This window comes from Gadus morhua, chromosome 2 (genome assembly GCF_902167405.1).
Source record: "Gadus morhua chromosome 2, gadMor3.0, whole genome shotgun sequence".
NCBI classification, from domain to species: domain Eukaryota; kingdom Metazoa; phylum Chordata; class Actinopteri; order Gadiformes; family Gadidae; genus Gadus; species Gadus morhua.
In genome coordinates, this window is record NC_044049.1 from 25,067,747 (window position 1) to 25,085,527 (window position 17,781).

At 43.9% G+C, this 17,781-nt stretch overlaps 3 protein-coding genes across 3 annotated transcripts in view; all 3 read left to right on the forward strand.

Annotated features, from left to right (window-relative positions):
• The window catches only part of LOC115557250 (transmembrane protease serine 9), a 49,937-nt gene extending 48,160 nt beyond the window's left edge, over nt 1-1,777 (forward strand). The window contains exons 20-22 of the mRNA XM_030374927.1: nt 20-276; nt 448-545; nt 999-1,777. Coding sequence (XP_030230787.1) covers nt 20-276; nt 448-545; nt 999-1,349 — 706 coding nt within the window. The 3' untranslated portion in view covers nt 1,350-1,777. The remainder of the gene's footprint in view (nt 1-19; nt 277-447; nt 546-998) is intronic.
• Nucleotides 1,778-4,872: 3,095 nt separating this feature from the next.
• Nucleotides 4,873-7,265, forward strand: LOC115557255 (uncharacterized). Its single transcript, XM_030374940.1, has 5 exons — nt 4,873-5,085; nt 5,203-5,388; nt 5,511-5,782; nt 5,904-6,100; nt 7,258-7,265. Exons 1-5 carry the CDS (start codon nt 4,975-4,977, stop codon nt 7,263-7,265), a joined length of 774 nt encoding a protein of 257 aa, XP_030230800.1. The 5' UTR covers nt 4,873-4,974.
• Nucleotides 7,266-7,273: 8 nt separating this feature from the next.
• LOC115557264 (transmembrane protease serine 9-like) lies at nt 7,274-14,375 on the forward strand. Its single transcript, XM_030374951.1, has 11 exons — nt 7,274-7,383; nt 9,864-9,884; nt 10,318-10,477; nt 10,605-10,873; nt 11,273-11,406; nt 11,665-11,932; nt 12,362-12,530; nt 12,972-13,228; nt 13,399-13,496; nt 13,945-14,166; nt 14,352-14,375. The coding sequence occupies exons 1-11, from the start codon at nt 7,332-7,334 to the stop codon at nt 14,373-14,375; spliced, it is 1,674 nt and encodes a 557-aa protein (XP_030230811.1). The 5' UTR covers nt 7,274-7,331.
• Nucleotides 14,376-17,781: the final 3,406 nt, after the last annotated feature.

Consider the following 17,781-nt stretch of genomic DNA (forward strand, 5'->3'; position numbering starts at 1 on the left):
TTTCCCTCCCTTCACTTAGGTACCCAAATGCCTCCTACTGGATGGTTGAGTTGGGCCGCCGGAATCTGAACGGCCCCAACTCCTTCAACATGACCCTAGGGGTGAAATCCATCACCCTCAGCAATCTCACCGGAGACAACATCGCCGTGCTCATGCTGTCCAGTCCACCGAGGCTCTCGGACTACATCCAGCCCATCTGTCTGGACCAGGGGATGGGCAGCTTCCTGAACAACACTGACTGTTGGATGGCAGGCTGGGGCATGGGCCAGGGAGGTGGTGAGGACCCCCATCCACCGCGCACCCCCTTCTAGTGTCAACAAGGCTTTTTGTTACAAAATCGGATCATTGATTGTAGTTCTACTAGTTCTTTGTTTCACTCACTCAGCGTGGCTCTGTATATTGTCCAAACTGTTTGGTTGACCGTGACTTTCTCTGACCTGACCACAGCCCAAGAAACCCTGCAGGAGTTCAACACCACGGTGGTGGGTTGTAGCAACACGTCATCCAGTGACTACATCTGCACCGAAGCGCTGACTGTGAGAATGGTAATGAAAGGACAATAGTTCAGAATCCTCTTAGTTCATGGCTCACAATGCCAAACGCGTGTTCACGATTTACATCATAGTCATTTGCCTCAGCATATTGCCTAAGTCATATTTAAAGGTTCATCTTGTATTTAGCGTGATAATTCAAAAAGTTGACTGAGGCAGATAGTGATTATGGAATGTAAAAATCACTCTGATTGGCTTAAGATATAGCCAATGAGGCCCAGTGAATCAGATATCACAATTTGGCCAAAATATGACTTAAATATGGCAATCATGCCCTGATGCTAACGATATGTGAGAATTGCGCATGATTTGTCATTGGTAGGCTACATTCAGATGTTACAGTCGTTTTCAAGCTAGGTGTGGACACATGTTGGTGCTCTGGAGTTAGTTTGGAGGGCTGTGTGTGGCTAGGTGCCTGTGGGGATGACAACGTGTGTTTGGTTTCAGGGTGACGCCGGCGGCCCCCTGATGTGCAAGAGCGGCAACTCTTGGACCCAAGTGGCCGGGCTTCCCAACGTCATGGGCAACAGCAGAATGGTGCGCTCAGAGAGAGCCGCCGACCAGTCCGTGTTCACCGCCACAACGCAATTTGCTGGCTTCCTGAGGGAAACTCTGGGGAGCCTGCCGTCCCCCGCCAACGTCACCACAAGCTCCGCCCCCACCACCACCGCCCCCACCACCACCACCACCACCACCACCGCCCCCACCACCAGTCACGCGCCAGACGCACGCTTCCCCATGTCCTACCTCCTCCTCCTCCTCCTCTCCTCCCTCTCCGTGCTCTCTGCGCTGGTCTAGAGGCAGCATGGCCTGGAAGGGCTCGACTCCAGTTTATTTTCATGTTGATTGTATCTCAGGGAGGGAAGTATGTGATTATGTAAAGAAACGATCACAGTTTTATATGTTTTTCCTTTTGGGTTTTTTATGGACTGTTGGAGTCAGTGGAGTCTAATCTTACACATGATATATAGTTTGCGTTGAGCATATTACGTGGAAAATATCTCTTTTGCTCTTAAATCTGAAGGTGCAGAGTTATAAAATACACATCTCTTTTTGTTATGTGCTTCTTATTTTATTTTGGGTTGGAATTGTCTTTCGTTTAGCTAGCAATGGTTAGGAGAGACTAAAGGTTGAGAATATAATTACACTGGTGGTGTGTTATATGACCCTAACACACCAAAAATGTTTGAAGTGTCAATGCAATCAATAAAGTATAAGGCAGACAACTTTTTTTTTTACTTAAAGTACCAGCATGGTGTTCATGGACTTCAAGAAGTGCTGCAAACACACAAGTCACAGAATGACTTGGGAGTGTGACAGAGATGTCTGGTCTTTTTTATAGTAAAAAAGGGCATTGCGGTCTACTTAAATTATCAATTTGGAGGCAGTTAGTAGGTGACCTGGAAGTCAAAGACACTTGTGAGCAAGTAAGAGTGAGCAAGTTAGATTATCAATGTGGGGGCTCAAAGCATAATATAATCGTATATAATATATAAAATGAACCTTTGGAATGGACTTTTAGGAAAATCAAAGCAAACATACACTTCTGGGTTGCCCCACGAAAACACGTCGGCCTAATCCGTCCCAAAGATCATCTCATTAAATGACAACTCAGATGACTTCACAACGCAAAGACAAGGTTTCCAAAAACATGCAAGCTGAGTGATTTCAGCGGCATTTAGCATCTATAACAACCACCATGACAAAAACGTCTTGACTAAATAACTAAACATCATATAGGCCTACATACCCTGAACGGAAATTTTAGAATGGAATGCAAATTTCTCCCTGGAAGGGTTATCAAAACGCAATTCAATGCCGAAACTATCTCCATTGACAATTAAAAGATGCGGGGAGAATCTGTGTTGTAAAGGGATTCTGAGAGAAGAGCTGACCGCAAAGCTCTTTGGTGATGGATCAGCGGGCTGGACGCAGGACGCACAACCCTCGCTCAAGACACTTCAGAAGGTAGTTTGTGCTAGTTATTTATTAACGAAGTAGGGGGTGACTCGTTAAATAAGGGGACAGCAAACATGGGTGGATTTGCTCCAGACGGGTAAAATGTAATTAAATATTTGGCTGTTTGCGAGCTAGCTATGCTAATGTGCAAACTAAAACTTAAATATGAACGAGATTCCCACTGTCCAATCTCTTTTAAATATATTGGACAGAGATTCCCACTGTCCAAAGACAATCTCTTTTAAATATCAATGTATATGTTTCTTTATAATTCGGATTAAGCTAAATGCCGGTCCCTTTTATTGATTGGTTCTTCATTGGGGATGTCAATTAGGACCAATTTCACTGACGGTTAGCCACAGTCATATGAAATGCTTATTTGTTTAACAAAGTCCTGTTTAAATCAGGCTGAATATTTTTTTTTCCAAATCAGACATTTCTCCTGTAGCGAATGTGATCTGCATCACAATTCACCTGTGAGATGGGATACCATTTATAAAAAAAATCAGTCAGAAAACCTCAAATTTGGGCAAACGGGGTGTTTCGCTTTCTCTCGCTTATTAGGGGTGGACAATACTGCAAAATTTGGTTTTGATCTTACACCTTGAAATACTGGACTAGAATTGAAGATTTCAAGACCTATACAAGTTTTTAAAGGCAAATATCCAAAATAATGTTTTATTATTGTAAATTGAATGTGGCAACGTGAACAACGTTTTTTGGAATAAACAAAGTGAATACACTTACTTGTGGAGAACAAACCAAAAAAGCAGTGTTGGACAGTAACGAAGTACAAGTAATTTGTTTCTGTACTTAAAGGACAATTCCGGTATTTTGAACATTGAGCCCCCTTTCTGGTTTGTTTAGGATGAAATAGAGTGGGTGACACCGAAATTTGAACTATTAGTCCTTTCTCGGGTATTTGGCTCATTTTGAATCGCTCCTGCCTGCTTCACAATGGTTGTCTGTGTGCATACACAAACCTGCCAACCCAGCAACCCTGAACGTTCGTTTTCAAAAATGTGCAAGTAACCGAGTGGTTAGTGGCATTCGTGAAGTTTAAAAAAAAATTATCGGGGCAATATATGGTTTCTGTCGTGTTTTATTGCACATTTATCGCCAGTTGATTTCAGTTGGAAGACTCATTACTGCACGATGATATTACTCCGCCGAACCGGAAAGGTGGTCTGTTTACGTTGGTTTGAAGTCTTGGTCCGTGAGCACTTCGGATTAGGGAAAATCACATAGAAAATCACTGAAAATGGATTATGAAAGGTGGCTTCTGGAGGACGCACTCGATTTTGACGGCAGAGGATATCGTTTTGAACCAGAATTCACCCAAGAGGAGCTACGTGAGATGGAGGCTAGGGCTACGGAGGCGCCTGAAGCTCCGGCTGAAGCGGTCCCCCCAGGATCACGGGCCGGTGGTGTGCCTGTGGGAAGTGCAGGCAGATGCCGACGGAAGTCGAAAGTAGGTGCTGCACGGAGTGGGACCTTGTGCGGAAGTTTATATGCGGTTGTGAGGTATCTGAAAAAATAGTTAAATTTAGCAACTAACACGGATGGAAAACATATATTGCGCCGATATTTTTTTTTTAAACTTCACGAATGCCACTAACCACTCGGTTACTTGCACATTTTTGAAAACGAACGTTTAGGGTTGCTGGGATGACAGGTTTGTGTATGCACACAGACAACCATTGTGAAGCAGGCAGGAGCGATTCAAAATGAGCCAAATACCTGAGAAAGGACTAATAGTTCAAATTTCGGTGTCACCCACTCTATTTCATCCTAAACAAACCAGAAAGGGGGCTCAATGTTCAAAATACCGGAATTGTCCTTTAAGGGGCGTTGTCCGGCCCCGACGCGCAGCGGAGGGCCGGCGACCCCCTTCATAGTGGTATAATGAGCACATGCCACTGACTGAAGTGATTTATTGCTTTTATACAACGGTTACTGTTATGGCGAAACGAAAGTCATAGACACACTACATTTAAAAAGAAACAAAGAAAGTCAAAGTAGCCGTTTTGTTAAAGAATACAAAAAAGTAGTCCCTCCTGGCTGCCGCTATGCATCGACGGTCGCTATGCAACACACTTTAGCGTCCCTCCGAGAGAAGGCTCCGATACACACCTCAATCCGACCGGAGAGCGCGGCGCCGCAGATTTCGATTTCGTATGCGGCCGTTGCCATCTGAAAGGGTCGATACCCGACTATGACGTATTGATCGATTGCAGTCACGTGACTTCACGCGAGCGTCCGCCATATTGGTGGTCAAATTTCAAGATGGGAAAATCGTTCGCGCAAAGTTACGTCGAATCGCTTACAAAAGAAGTTTGTGAAGAAGGTAAGTGTGAGATGATAACTCAGTTGAAAAGATGACTGTACCATTGTCTGGTAGTTACATTTTTTGATGCCAAAAATGTTTGTGTACTGACAGATTAAATCTGGGCCAGTCGTTGATATGGATTTTTCCAAGCCAAATCACAACAAAACAACACGGACAGTCGAGCCTCAGCCTACCAAAGAGATCAAGGAGCCAAATCACAGTGATTTTATTGCATTCCTTGCTGATGTATGTTATGATTCATGAGTATGTTTATTATCTGATAGCCATCTGACTAATATCTGTAATAGCAAACACTGGTACCTTGTTTTGTTTGATCAAATAATTTCTTGTTGTCTGTTTTAGGTGCAAAAGGTAAACCCCACCACCGTCTTACTCAGTGTAGTGCCAGAGTTTTCTACAGCCACAGAGGAACCAACCCCTCTACACATGCCCATACCTCTTACTACACTACTATACAAACCCGAGTATAGAACCATGTCAACACCAGACTTTCAAAGAGAAGTTGATAAAGTGTTCCTCAGCCTTAAGGTAAGCACTGTCCTCCAGAAAACACTACATGAATGATCTCAACTTATTATGATGCATTTATTGTTTTTTTGGCTTTTTGTGGTGAGATAATATTGTTATCATAGTCTTCTTGCTGTGCTCAGATAACTGAATCTGAAAGTGCTGGTCTGGAGATGTTCACCAGAAGACAGCAGTTGAGTGATGACTGGCTGGAACAGAGAAAGGGGAGGATAACAGCTTCAACGCTATTCCGTGTTCTCCACACTGACCCCACATCACCTGCTCCCTCCCTTGTCAAAAGTATATGTGGGCTGTCATCATTTACTTCCAAAGCCACTGCACATGGGATTAAGTTTGAAAAGAAGGCCCGTAAGATGTATGTGAAAGAGAAATCAACTCAACACACCAAATTCAGGTACAACCTAGTTTTTGACCTTACAGGTTTAAAACTATAGTTATTCTATTTACTTTCTTTATCATTGTATGAATGATTATAAACTAATATCCTATATTTTACAATTTTGTCATGTGTACAGGTACTCATCCTCTGGGTTGATCGTTAACCCTTTGTACCCACATCTCGGGGCTAGTCCCGATGGTATCATCAGCTGCAGCTGTTGCAGCGAAAAGGGTCTGCTGGAGGTGAAATGCCTCTATAAGCACAGGATGGTCCACCCAGAGGAAGCTAGCCAGATTGACCCAGATTTCCCCATTGAATTTGAAGTTGGAAATGGTGAGATCATTGGCTCATCCCTCAAACAAAACCACCCCCACTACACCCAGATCCAGTGTCAGCTGTCTATTTGTGAAAAGAGTTACTGTGACTTGATGATGTTCACCTTCCGTGGTAGCATAGTTACCAGAGTGTATAGAGAAGACAATTTTATTCCAAAGCATTTGGGCAGGATAAATGCTGTATACAAATCTGGAATACTTCCAGAACTTATGACACGCCAATATAGAGATGTGATATGTGACCCCTGTGGCCCATCATCCGGTACCTCGTCCAGCTCAACATCCAGCTCTACTCCAGCCACTCAAAGGGCACCTCTCTCAACTAATGTTCCCCAACAAGCACCCACTGAAGCTGCACAATAATTGTTTTGTTATTGCAGGAAACCAGATGATGGTTCCGAAGAAATGGTTGGGTGTGATTACCAAAACTGTGTGAACCAGTGGTACCATTTGAGCTGCCTTACATTATCAAATGCCCCCAAGACCAAACTTTGGTTTTGCCTAGAGTGTAAGAGTTTGCAACCGCCTAAGAAAAAGAGGAAGTGATTTTGTTAGTTTGTTATATTTGGCATATTGTATCATATCTCTTGTTATCAGTAATTTCCTCTGAAGTTTGCATTTAGTATGTATGTATATAATCATCAATATGTGGAAATGGCTATTGTTTGCTCTTTCAAGTGTGTGGTCACTGTACATATGTTTGAAGGAATGAATTGTATACTCAATGTATATTGTATTCTGTGTTGTGTATGTTTATTGTGTAGGTGTAATCATTCCAGGTCGTGTAATATGTAATTTCTCAATAACTATGTATTGGAATTAATAAATCATTTTTGCTGTTATATACATTTTTATTTGATTCAATACATCAGTATAACAATAATATCATGGGCAATGATACCAGATAGTTCAGAACATAGTATTTACATATTCACACATATCTAGCCAGACTCTGTTGCGGGCAATACACGTCCAATACACAACGAGTCGACCTCCATAATGGCCGCCGAAGTCACGCGTGACGTCACATGCAATCGATCAATTGCGTCAAAACACACCGCGTACATCACAGCGTGGTAACTATGGTTACTATGATGACACAAGAACCGCACCTGTCCCGTGGGCGGGTCTTCCACCTGTGTTGTGCTGTGGCAGTCGAGTGACAAGCAAAGGGGAGGAGAAAACGGTTTTAAAAGGCTCAACTGAATTGAGGACTTGAAACTGTTGGGATGGCTGGACTCAAGGCGCTATGGGTGGCGGTGCTACTGCTGGTGGTGCATGGTAAGTACCCCTCTCCTTCCTCCTGGGCTACCTGGACAGCTCACCTGGACATTGACCGGTTCACGGATAGGATTGTTTGTCCTCAGATCACACTTGTGTGGGTATGTGTGTGTGTGTGTGTGTGTGTGTGTGTGTGTGTGTGTGTGTGTGTGTGTGTGTGTGTGTGTGTGTGTGTGTGTGTGTGTGTGTCTGTGTGAGTGTGTGTGTGTGTGTGTGTGTGTGTGTGTGTGTGTGTGTGTGTGTGTGTGAGAGAGTGTATACACTCTGAAGAAAGCTCAAAGCTTTGTATTGCAATCGCTGCCTTCATTTATATCTGGTTTTCCTTAGCAGTTTTTCCCGATGGGATTTGGTTTCCTTCGTTAAATTCTTTATTCATTAAGAATGCACATTACAAAAGGACAGCGCTTCTATGCTTTATAAGGGAACTGAACTAACCGCCTTCAAACAAGAAGCAAAACTGTCCAAAGCTGTCTACCAGGGTTTTTGCGTTAACCATCTTAAAAAGACGATGTGAACCAAACAAGATAATCCACATTATGGTGAATAGCACTTTCTCCCGGTAATCTGTTTATGCCATCGTCCGATGCGATGAGGAAGTCATGCAGGCGGCTCATGTTTCACTCGTTCTTAAGGCCTCTGGTTCTGCCTTGAGTGGTTCCCCACTTTTTTGGGGCTGAAGGCTGAAGGACGACCACAATCTCCACCAGAAACTAAAGTAACACCAACCCAAAGTTGAGAAAATGATTGCGTAAAATACCACACAAATATTACTAGGATATGATCTATAGATTATTCTAATTCTAATTATATATTGTATTCTATATTATTGCCAATTTAATCCTTTGACAGTGTGGTTACAAATGTATATTAAATTGTAGCAAGAATAATTGATGAATAATTATGAATCAAATCATAGGTAGTAGTAACTATATTGTAAATTAGAACATCATTCAAGACAGACTCACCAGAGACTCTGTCACCTGTGTTAGAGAAACTCTGCATTGCCCTCTATTTAAAGAGAGCAGCTGCCATTGAGTGGGGTTCTTTGACTTGTAAATTGCTTTCACCACTGACTTTGTGTGAACATATTTTCCGTCAATAATCGACTCAGCAGAACCACAATAGTGGGGTGGTGGAGAATCCCTGAATGTTATTTAAAATGCCTTTAGTCTCATTCCCCATGAACCAGACCGACAAAAACCTGTATGCATCAGATTATGAATGGAGCTGTCAGCACTTCAGTTGATGTTTCTGGAATCAAGTCCAACCCTACCTCAGGATCCTTGTTGTGTCAGAAATAACCCCAGTTAATCAGTTATTGTAGGTCATGATTTTGAGATACACTCCAGTTTCCTGGTATGATTTCACTCTTTTAATGTGCTCCCTGTTGTAGGACTGGAAGCATGACATACAGATGTCAGATACAGAATGCCAACAGCATGCCAACATCTGACCACAGATACTTGGACTATACAGTACCAAATGGGTTGTGTCAGAAACCCATTGTGTAGGATACGCCAAACAGAGAAGAACCAACTTCAAGAATTAACTTCACAAAGTGTGCTTGTGAGATAAGAGGTCTTAAATTGACTCACTCAAGTGATGCGTACTGCAGAGTCAAATTGCTGATTGGGTTTTATGCTGGTCAATCAACAAGGTGAAGGTAGGGTTATGGTTAGGTTTAGGGGTTAGGTTAAGGGTTAAAAGGGGATTGTTGTTATGATTAGGGTTTAAGGTAGGGTTATGGTTTGGTTTAGGGGTTATGGTTAGGATTAGGGTTATGGTCGGGTTTAGGGGTTAAGGTAAGGTGATGGTTAGGTTTAGAGGTTAGGGGTAGAATTGTTGGTTATGGTCATGGTTATGGTTAGGTACAAATATATTGGTTTCCGGTACGGATCAGTGACACTCACAGGAGCAGATTTATTAGCTGTTTTGTTTTTTCGTTGTTCCTACTTCCGTCACGATATGTACATTTCCGTCACAGTAGGAGAAATTCCATGGACCAATCAAAGAGTGTTATTGGCTCTGCAGTGAGCAGCCACTCGATGGTCCGCCTATCAGAGTATGAGCCTGAGATTGGACCGTTGAGCTGTCAACTGATAGGTCCTGCCTGAAATAGCTCCGCCCATTTGTTGAACAACATATCTGTTAAAAAAAATTTACCTAGTGAATATATTCAATGACTATTCTATTATAATGCAGCTTAGGATAAATATATATAAAAAATATGTTATTCGATCAAATGGTAATCAATGGTAACTGGATGTACACAACTATCACATGGCTGTAAACTCAGAAACGTTTGAGTTAAACAGACTGCACTACCTCCCAGGGAACAGACACAGAATTACAACATCTGGACTTTATTTTGACAAAATTGTATTTTATTGTTATTATTATAGTTATCATTATATTATATTGTTATTATCATATTATATTTGATTCACTTGTTATACATTTTCTCCCTTTTCTTTTTGCAGAGGTGTCCTCACAGCTAAATGGTAAGAAATTCTAAATAAACACGCTACGTTTTAATTAATTATAATTTAACTTGACCATTTATTTACATTCCCCGAGAGGCTGCCCTATTTCCTTATCGATGCCCATACATTCTGCTTGAATCAATGCATTTAAAATTGATCAATTTCACGCTAAAAAGATTTTAGTTTGTGTATAGCATGTTATCTTTGCATATACATAGGCATTGTATATTTTCATGGATATCTACCCGTGACTTTATTTGACTCTTTTTGGTATTGTGCAAAGTGTCTGACTTTTTTGAAAAGAGCTACATCAATTAAATGTATTCTGAGTATACTATTAAAAATGAAGTGAGGCAGAGAATGTGGGCTTTGTCTTTAGTCAGGGGCACTGCAGCAGCAGGCGTTCATAGAGGCCATTGCTCCTTCTCTGACACCCTTGAACCTTTTTCAGTGTGTGGTCGGGCTCCACTCAACACCAGGATCGTTGGAGGAGTGGATGCTGCTCCGGGCACCTGGCCCTGGCAGGCCAGTTTGCACACGTCTGGCCCCTTCTGTGGGGGGTCTCTGATCAACAATCTGTGGGTGCTGACCGCTGCCCACTGCTTCCCCACGTAACGTCAATCTTCTACATCCGGCAATAGCCAAAACATGTTCCTCATCTCTGGTTCGTCAACAACTCGATGAAGATTAATTTCAGACGAACGAGACTAACGGTGACGTTTTTTCCTTTCCGATCAGAACTGACACGACAGGTTTCACGGTCTTCCTGGGCCGTCAGGACCAGGCGGGCAGCAACCCCAACGAGCAGTCCCGGACCATCTCCAGGATTGTCTGTCACCCCGATTACAGTGGGTCCAACAACGACAACGACATCTGCCTGCTGGAGCTCTCCTCGGCTGTCACCTTCACAGACTACATCGCGCCCGTCTGCCTGGCCGCGGACGGAAGCACTTTCAACAGCGGCATCATCAACTGGGTCACTGGCTGGGGCACCACCTCGTCTGGAGGTGGGTCTTCTTCTTCTGGCGTATGACCCTAGACCTAGTCCTGAGTGTCGAGGTGTCTCTGAGACAAGACACCTCACCCTAACTGGTCCTGACGAGCTGGCTGTTGCCTTGCATGGTTGACACCGCCGACGGTGTGTGAATGCGTGCATGAATGGTTGACCATATTGTGAAGCGCTCTTAGTGGCCACTGGTTAGAAATGCGTTATATATATGCAGACCATGTACCATTTAACTAGTTAACATGTGTGCAACAGTTTAGAGTGGGGTCTCTGCACTTGCATTGTGCACTGTCAGATCCACTGAGGGGGTCGATACGACCTTAAATCAAGTCGTTTCACACAGCAGGGCCCCAGCATGAGCTGCCTTTTCAAAGTCCCGTTTCATTCCTTCCATTCATAGGTTCAGCCGCGGACATCCTCCAGGAAGTGGACCTGCCCATAGTGGGCAACAGGGAGTGTAACTGCAGCTATGGCCTAATCACCAACAACATGATCTGCGCTGGATTGTCGGCTGGAGGGAAGGACTCGTGTCAGGTAACTGTTAAACATGTTTTGGGAGGAGCTCCCTAGACTAGTTTAGATTCAACTATTTTTGTTCTGGACAACAAAATGCAGTTTAGCATGCCAAAATAATGCATTAGGTGAGGCAGGAGGGATGACATAGTGAGCTAGGCCATATAGCGCACGAAAAAGTCATTAGTGCAAAACAAAACGTACCCCACCAATTCAGCATCAGACACCCAAAGAGGTATTTTGCTAACCCATCGTGGCTTTGATCCTCTTCCCCTAAAGGGTGACTCTGGTGGTCCTCTTGTAGTCAAACAGGGTGTGCAGTGGGTCCAGTCGGGAGTGGTGAGCTTTGGTCAAGGATGTGCCTTGCCCAACTTCCCTGGAGTATACGCCAGAGTATCCGAATATCAGGCTTGGATCAACGGTATCATCACCACCAACCAGCCCGGCTTCGTTGACTTCCGATCCGCGGGAATCAACAGCGACGCCACCTTCAACTGTGGCGACCCTCCATCCGGCCCAGTCACCGCCTCACCGACCGCCCCCGCACGTAAGTGGCATTTTGTCTCCATCTGTGGACAATGAGGGTGTTGGATCCTTTTGTCTCCATCTGTGGACAATGAGGGTGTTGGATCCTCGGTCTTTGTTGACACACGTCGCAGTGGTAACCTAGTGATGACCGAGTGTGGAGGTAAAACTATCATTTGGTCATCTATGATGGACTGTTATTCTGACATTATTCTGACTGTTATTCTGACATACCAATGATCAATTCCCCCTAAGCCAGTAATACATATATTTCATTAACAAAATACACAGAAAAACCAACTAGAATTTACTGGATTACTTCCCTTGACTAAAGCATTGGGTCGCGGCTCGGCCAGAGCTGCAAGGTTTCTATTTCATAAGCATTACAATGTTTGTTGACCTCTTCCATTTCTGCCTTCTTTGGCCCACCCCTGATTGTCCCTGGTTCCAGCGTTGACGTGCGGCAGCGCCCCCATGAACACCCGCGACAGCAGGGGGCTGGTGCAGTCCGCCGGTGTGTGGCCCTGGATCGCTAGCCTGCAGGTCAACGGCACGCACATGTGCGGCGGCACCCTGGTGACTGCGGATGCCGTCCTGAGCGACGCCTCGTGCTTCACCATGTAAGTCTGCTTGTTGCGTCTGTCTTGACGATGAGGCTGTACGACGTGCGTTCTGTGTATGTTGCTCTTTGTGTTTTTTTCCCGAACACAACCATGTATCAATCCTTTCTTTCAGTTTTTACAGAATTTTACATTTTACAAAAAGGGGGGAATATTTCACACCTGACAATAATAATCCCTTACCCCTTGCTATCACTCAATGGTTACAGTCATTCGTCGTCCACACATTTATCAAGTGGTGTACAACTTTTTTGCATGAATCTGAGTGTTCAAAAACGTATGCATCAATCCTGAGATATAAAAATAGGTGTGCCGTTGTTATTGAGAGACAAGCCTATCTGCAACGTGATCCAATTGGATCAGGGTTTCTTTTACACAACGACATCCTGTTTCCAATGGCCGTCGATCCCTCACCTTGGTGGTTTCCCTCCCTTCACTTAGGTACCCCAATGCCTCCTATTGGACGGTTGAGTTGGGCCGCCGGAATCTGAACGGCCCCAACTCCTTCAACATCACCCTGGGGGTGAAATCCATCACCCTCAGCAATCTCACCGGAGACAACATCGCCGTGCTCATGCTGTCCAGTGCACCGAGGCTCTCGGACTACATCCAGCCCATCTGTCTGGACCAGGGGATGGGCAGCTTCCTGAACAACACTTACTGTTGGATGGCAGGCTGGGGCATGGGCCAGGGAGGCGGTGAGGACCCCCAGCGCACCCCCTTCTGGTGTCAACGAGGCTTTTTGTTACAAAATCGGATCATTGATTGTAGTTCTACTAGACTTGCACTGTGTTTCACGCACACAGCGTGGCTCTGTATATTGTCCAAACTGTTTGGTTGACCGTGACTTTCTCTGACCTGACCACAGCCCAAGAAACCCTGCAGGAGTTCAACACCACGGTGGTGGGTTGTAGCAACACGTCATCCAGTGACTACATCTGCACCGAAGCGCTGACTGTGAGAATGGTAATTAAAGGACAACAGTTCAGAATCCCCTTAGTTCATGGCTCACAATGCCAAACGCGTGTTCACGATTTACATCATAGTCGTTTGCCTCAGCATATTGCCGAAGTCATATTTAAAGGTTCATCTTGTATTTAGCGTGAAAATTAAAAAAGTTGATTAATGCAGATAGTGATTATGGAATGTAAAAATCACTCTGATTGGCTTAAGATATAGCCAATGAGGCCCAGTGAATCAGATATCACAATTTGGCCAAAATATGACTTAAATATGGCAATCATGCCCTGATGCTAACGATATGTGAGAATTGTGCATGATTTGTCATTGGTACATTCATATGTTACAGTCGTTTGCAAGCTAGGGGTGGACACATGTTGGTGCTCTGGAGTTAGTTTGGAGGGCTGTGTGTGGCTAGGTGCCTGTGGGGATGACAACGTGTGTTTGGTTTCAGGGTGACGCCGGCGGCCCCCTGATGTGCAAGAGCGGCAACTCTTGGACCCAAGTGGCCGGGCTTCCCTACGTCATGGGCAACAGCAGCATGGTGCGCTCAGAGAGAGCCGCCGACCAGTCCACGTTCACCTCCACAACGCGATTTGTTGGCTTCCTGAGGGAAACTCTGGGGAGCCTGCCGTCCCCCGCCAACGTCACCACAACCTCCGCCCCCACCACCACCGCCCCCACCACCACCACCGCCCCCACCGCCCCCACCACCAGTCACGCGTCAGACGCACGCTTCCCCATGTCCTACCTCCTCCTCCTCCTCCTCTCCTCCCTCTCCGTGCTCTCTGCGCTGGTCTAGAGGCAGCATGGCCTGGAAGGGCTCAACTCCGGTTTATTTTCATGTTGATTGTATCTCAGGGAGGGAAGTATGTGATCATGTAAAGAAACGATCACACAGTTTTATATGTTTTTCCTTTTGGGGTTTTTATGGACTGTTGGTGTCGGTCGAGTCTCAGCTTACACATGATATATAGTTTGCGTTGAGCATATTACATGGAAAAGATCTCTTTTGCTCTTAAATCTGAAGGTGCAGAGTTATAAAATACACATCTCTTTTTGATATGTGCTTCTTATTTTATTTGGGGTTGGAATTGTCTTTCGTTTAGCTAGCAATGGTTAGGAGAGACTAAAGGTTGAGAATATAATTACACTGGTGGTGTGTTATATGACCCTAACACACCAAAAATGTTTGAAGTGTCAATGCAATCAATAAAGTATAAGGCAGACAACTTTTTTTTTTACTTAAAGTACCAGCATGGTGTTCATGTTCAAGAAGTGCTGCAAACACACAAGTCACAGAATGACTTGGGAGTGTGACAGAGATGTCTGGTCTTTTTTATAGTAAAAAAGGGCATTGCGGTCTACTTAAATTATCAATTTGGAGGCAGTTAGTAGGTGACCTGGAAGTCAAAGACACTTGTGAGCAAGTAAAAGTGAGCAAGTTAGATTATCAATGTGGGGGCTCAAAGCATAATATAATCGTATATAATATATAAAATGAAACTTTGGAATGGACTTTTAGGCAAATCAAAGCAAACATACACTTCTGGGTTGCCCCACGAAAACACGTCGGCCTAATCCGTCCCAAAGATCATCTCATTAAATGACAACTCAGATGACTTCACAACGCAAAGACAAGGTTTCCAAAAACATGCAAGCTGAGTGATTTCATTTAGCATTTAGCATCCATAACAACCACCATGACAAAAACGTCTTGACTAAATAACTAAACATCATAGGCCTACATACCCTGAACGGAAATTTTAGAATGGAATGCAAATTTCTCCCTGGAAGGGTTATCAAAACGCAATTCAATGCCGAAACTATCTCCATTGACAATTAAAAGATGCAGGGAGAATCTGTATTGTAAAGGGATTCTGAGAGAAGGGCTGACCGGGAAGCTCTTTGGTGATGGATTAGCGGGCTGGACGCAGGACGCACAACCCTCGCTCAAGACACTTCAGAAGGTAGTTTGTGCTAGTTATTCATTAACGAAGTAGGGGGTGACTCGTTAAATAAGGGGACAGCAAACATGGGTGGATTTGCTCCAGACGGGTAAAATGTAATTAAATATTTGGCTGTTTGCGAGCTAGCTATGCTAATGTGCAAACTAAAACTTAAATATGAACGAGATTCCCACTGTCCAATCTCTTTTAAATATATTGGACAGAGATTCCCACTGTCCAAAGACAATCTCTTTTAAATATCAATGTATATGTTTCTTTATAATTCGGATTAAGCTAAATGCCGGTCCCTTTTATTGATTGGTTCTTCATTGGGGATGTCAATTAGGACCAATTTCACTGACGGTTAGCCACAGTCATATGAAATGCTTATTTGTTTAACAAAGTCCTGTTTAAATCAGGCTGAATATTTTTTTTTCCAAATCAGACAGCTATCCTGTAGCGAATGTGATCTGTATCACAATTCACCTGTGAGATGGGATAACATTTATAAAAAAAATCAGTCAGAAAACCTCAAATTTGGGCAAACGGGGTGTTTCGCTTTCTCTCGCTTATTAGGGGTGGGCAATACTGCAAAATTTGGTTTTGATCTTACACCTTGAAATACTGGACTAGAATTGAAAATTTCAAGACCTATACAAGTTTTTAAAGGCAAATATCCAAAATAATGTTTTATTATTGTAAATTGAATGTGGCAACGTGAAAAACGTTTTTTGGAATAAACAAAGTGAATACACTTACTTGTGGAGAACAAACCAAAAAAGCAGTGTTGGACAGTAACGAAGTACAAGTAATTTGTTTCTGTACTTAAGTAACTTTGTAGCGTATCTGTACTTTACTTGAGTATCATTATTTTGTGAGACTTTATACTTTTACATTCCTTTCAACGTTCCTTTCACGACGTGCATGCGTGACCATAGACACAGCTAACAATTGCGGACATCGTGGAGCCTAAACAACGTCAATATTTATCCTAGAAACACCATGTCAAGCCTAAAATTATTAATCCATTGGAAATATGATGGTTATATATCAGCCGTTTGTCTGTGGGGACCCCCGTTTATATGGCTAGAGGCTAGGTGCTTTCTACATATCCAGGTGTACTCCCGGTAGAAGCTAAATGCTTAAAACAATAGCCGCGTTTAGATTGACACATCTGACCCGATTAGAAGTGGAAGAACAGCTCAATCAGAATAGAAAAGGATCATAGATAAGCCTAAATCGAAATACAATTCTCTGATCGGAATACAATTCTATGTGGAATAGATCGAGGTGGTGCCCTGTCGGGACTTATGTTCCCGATAATGACCGGCGTTCTGTACAACATTATACCTATAAGTCCAGACCAACATAACGGTGTTGCGAAAGATACATACGAATGTAGCTTACCACCATTTGTAAATGCCATATATACAGTATATTCGGATTACATGATAGGAATAGAGCTATTTCAAGTAGAAATCTAATCGGATCAGAAGTGTCCATGTAAACTCGGCTAATGTCAAATACTAATTAGGGGCGAGGGAGGGACATTAGATCTGTCAGTCAAACCTCTGCGCCAATTTGATTGGTTTAGTTAAGATGGTATTGACTGTAAGGTGGATGTTCTTTAAGTTCTTGTATGATTATTTCAAGTTGAAGTTCTTTTTTTATTTTAGCTCATTTACCAAACATACATTTTCTGTGGCTGTGTCCCTACACACACACACACACACACACGCACACACGCACACACGCACACACAAACACACACACACACACACACACACACACACACACACACACACACACACACACACACACACACACACACACACACACACACACACACACACACACACACACAGGGGCGGCCTTCCCTACAGGCGGGTTAGGCGGTCGCCTAGAGCGCCATCTAGAGGGGGAGCGCAAAATAATGCGCCCGAAAAAAAAAAAAAAAAAAAAAAATACTTTTATCGGCCACGTCTCTCTCCCCCGTCAACAATCGCTCAATACCCCCCCCCCCCCCCCCCCCCCCCCCCCCCCCCCCCCCCCCCGTCAACAATCTCGCCTAGAGCGCCAAATGTGCTGGGGCCACTCCTGGGGGGGGGGGGGGGGTGGCGCCAGGAGTGAAGCTCGCCTAGAGCGCCAAATGTGCTGGGGCCGCCCCTGCACACACACACACACACACACACACACACACACACACACACAGAATTGGCGACACCGACGTTGTGGTGGTGAACTGAAGTCAGACAGAAGAAATGTAGAGAAGAACGATTATGTTTTATCATCGCCCTTCATAAATTTAATTTCAACCCGTATCATGCGTTAAATCGATGTAA

Coding starts and splice junctions, on each gene's coding strand:
- LOC115557255 (XM_030374940.1), top strand. CDS start 4,975: ATGGATTTTTCCAAGCCAAATCACAACAAAACAACACGGACAGTCGAG. Junction 5,086..5,202: donor TTATTGCATTCCTTGCTGAT/GTATGTTATGAT, acceptor TGTCTGTTTTAG/GTGCAAAAGGTAAACCCCAC. Junction 5,783..5,903: donor ACTCAACACACCAAATTCAG/GTACAACCTAGT, acceptor TCATGTGTACAG/GTACTCATCCTCTGGGTTGA.
- LOC115557264 (XM_030374951.1), top strand. CDS start 7,332: ATGGCTGGACTCAAGGCGCTATGGGTGGCGGTGCTACTGCTGGTGGTG. Junction 11,407..11,664: donor GAGGGAAGGACTCGTGTCAG/GTAACTGTTAAA, acceptor CTTCCCCTAAAG/GGTGACTCTGGTGGTCCTCT. Junction 12,531..12,971: donor GACGCCTCGTGCTTCACCAT/GTAAGTCTGCTT, acceptor CCCTTCACTTAG/GTACCCCAATGCCTCCTATT.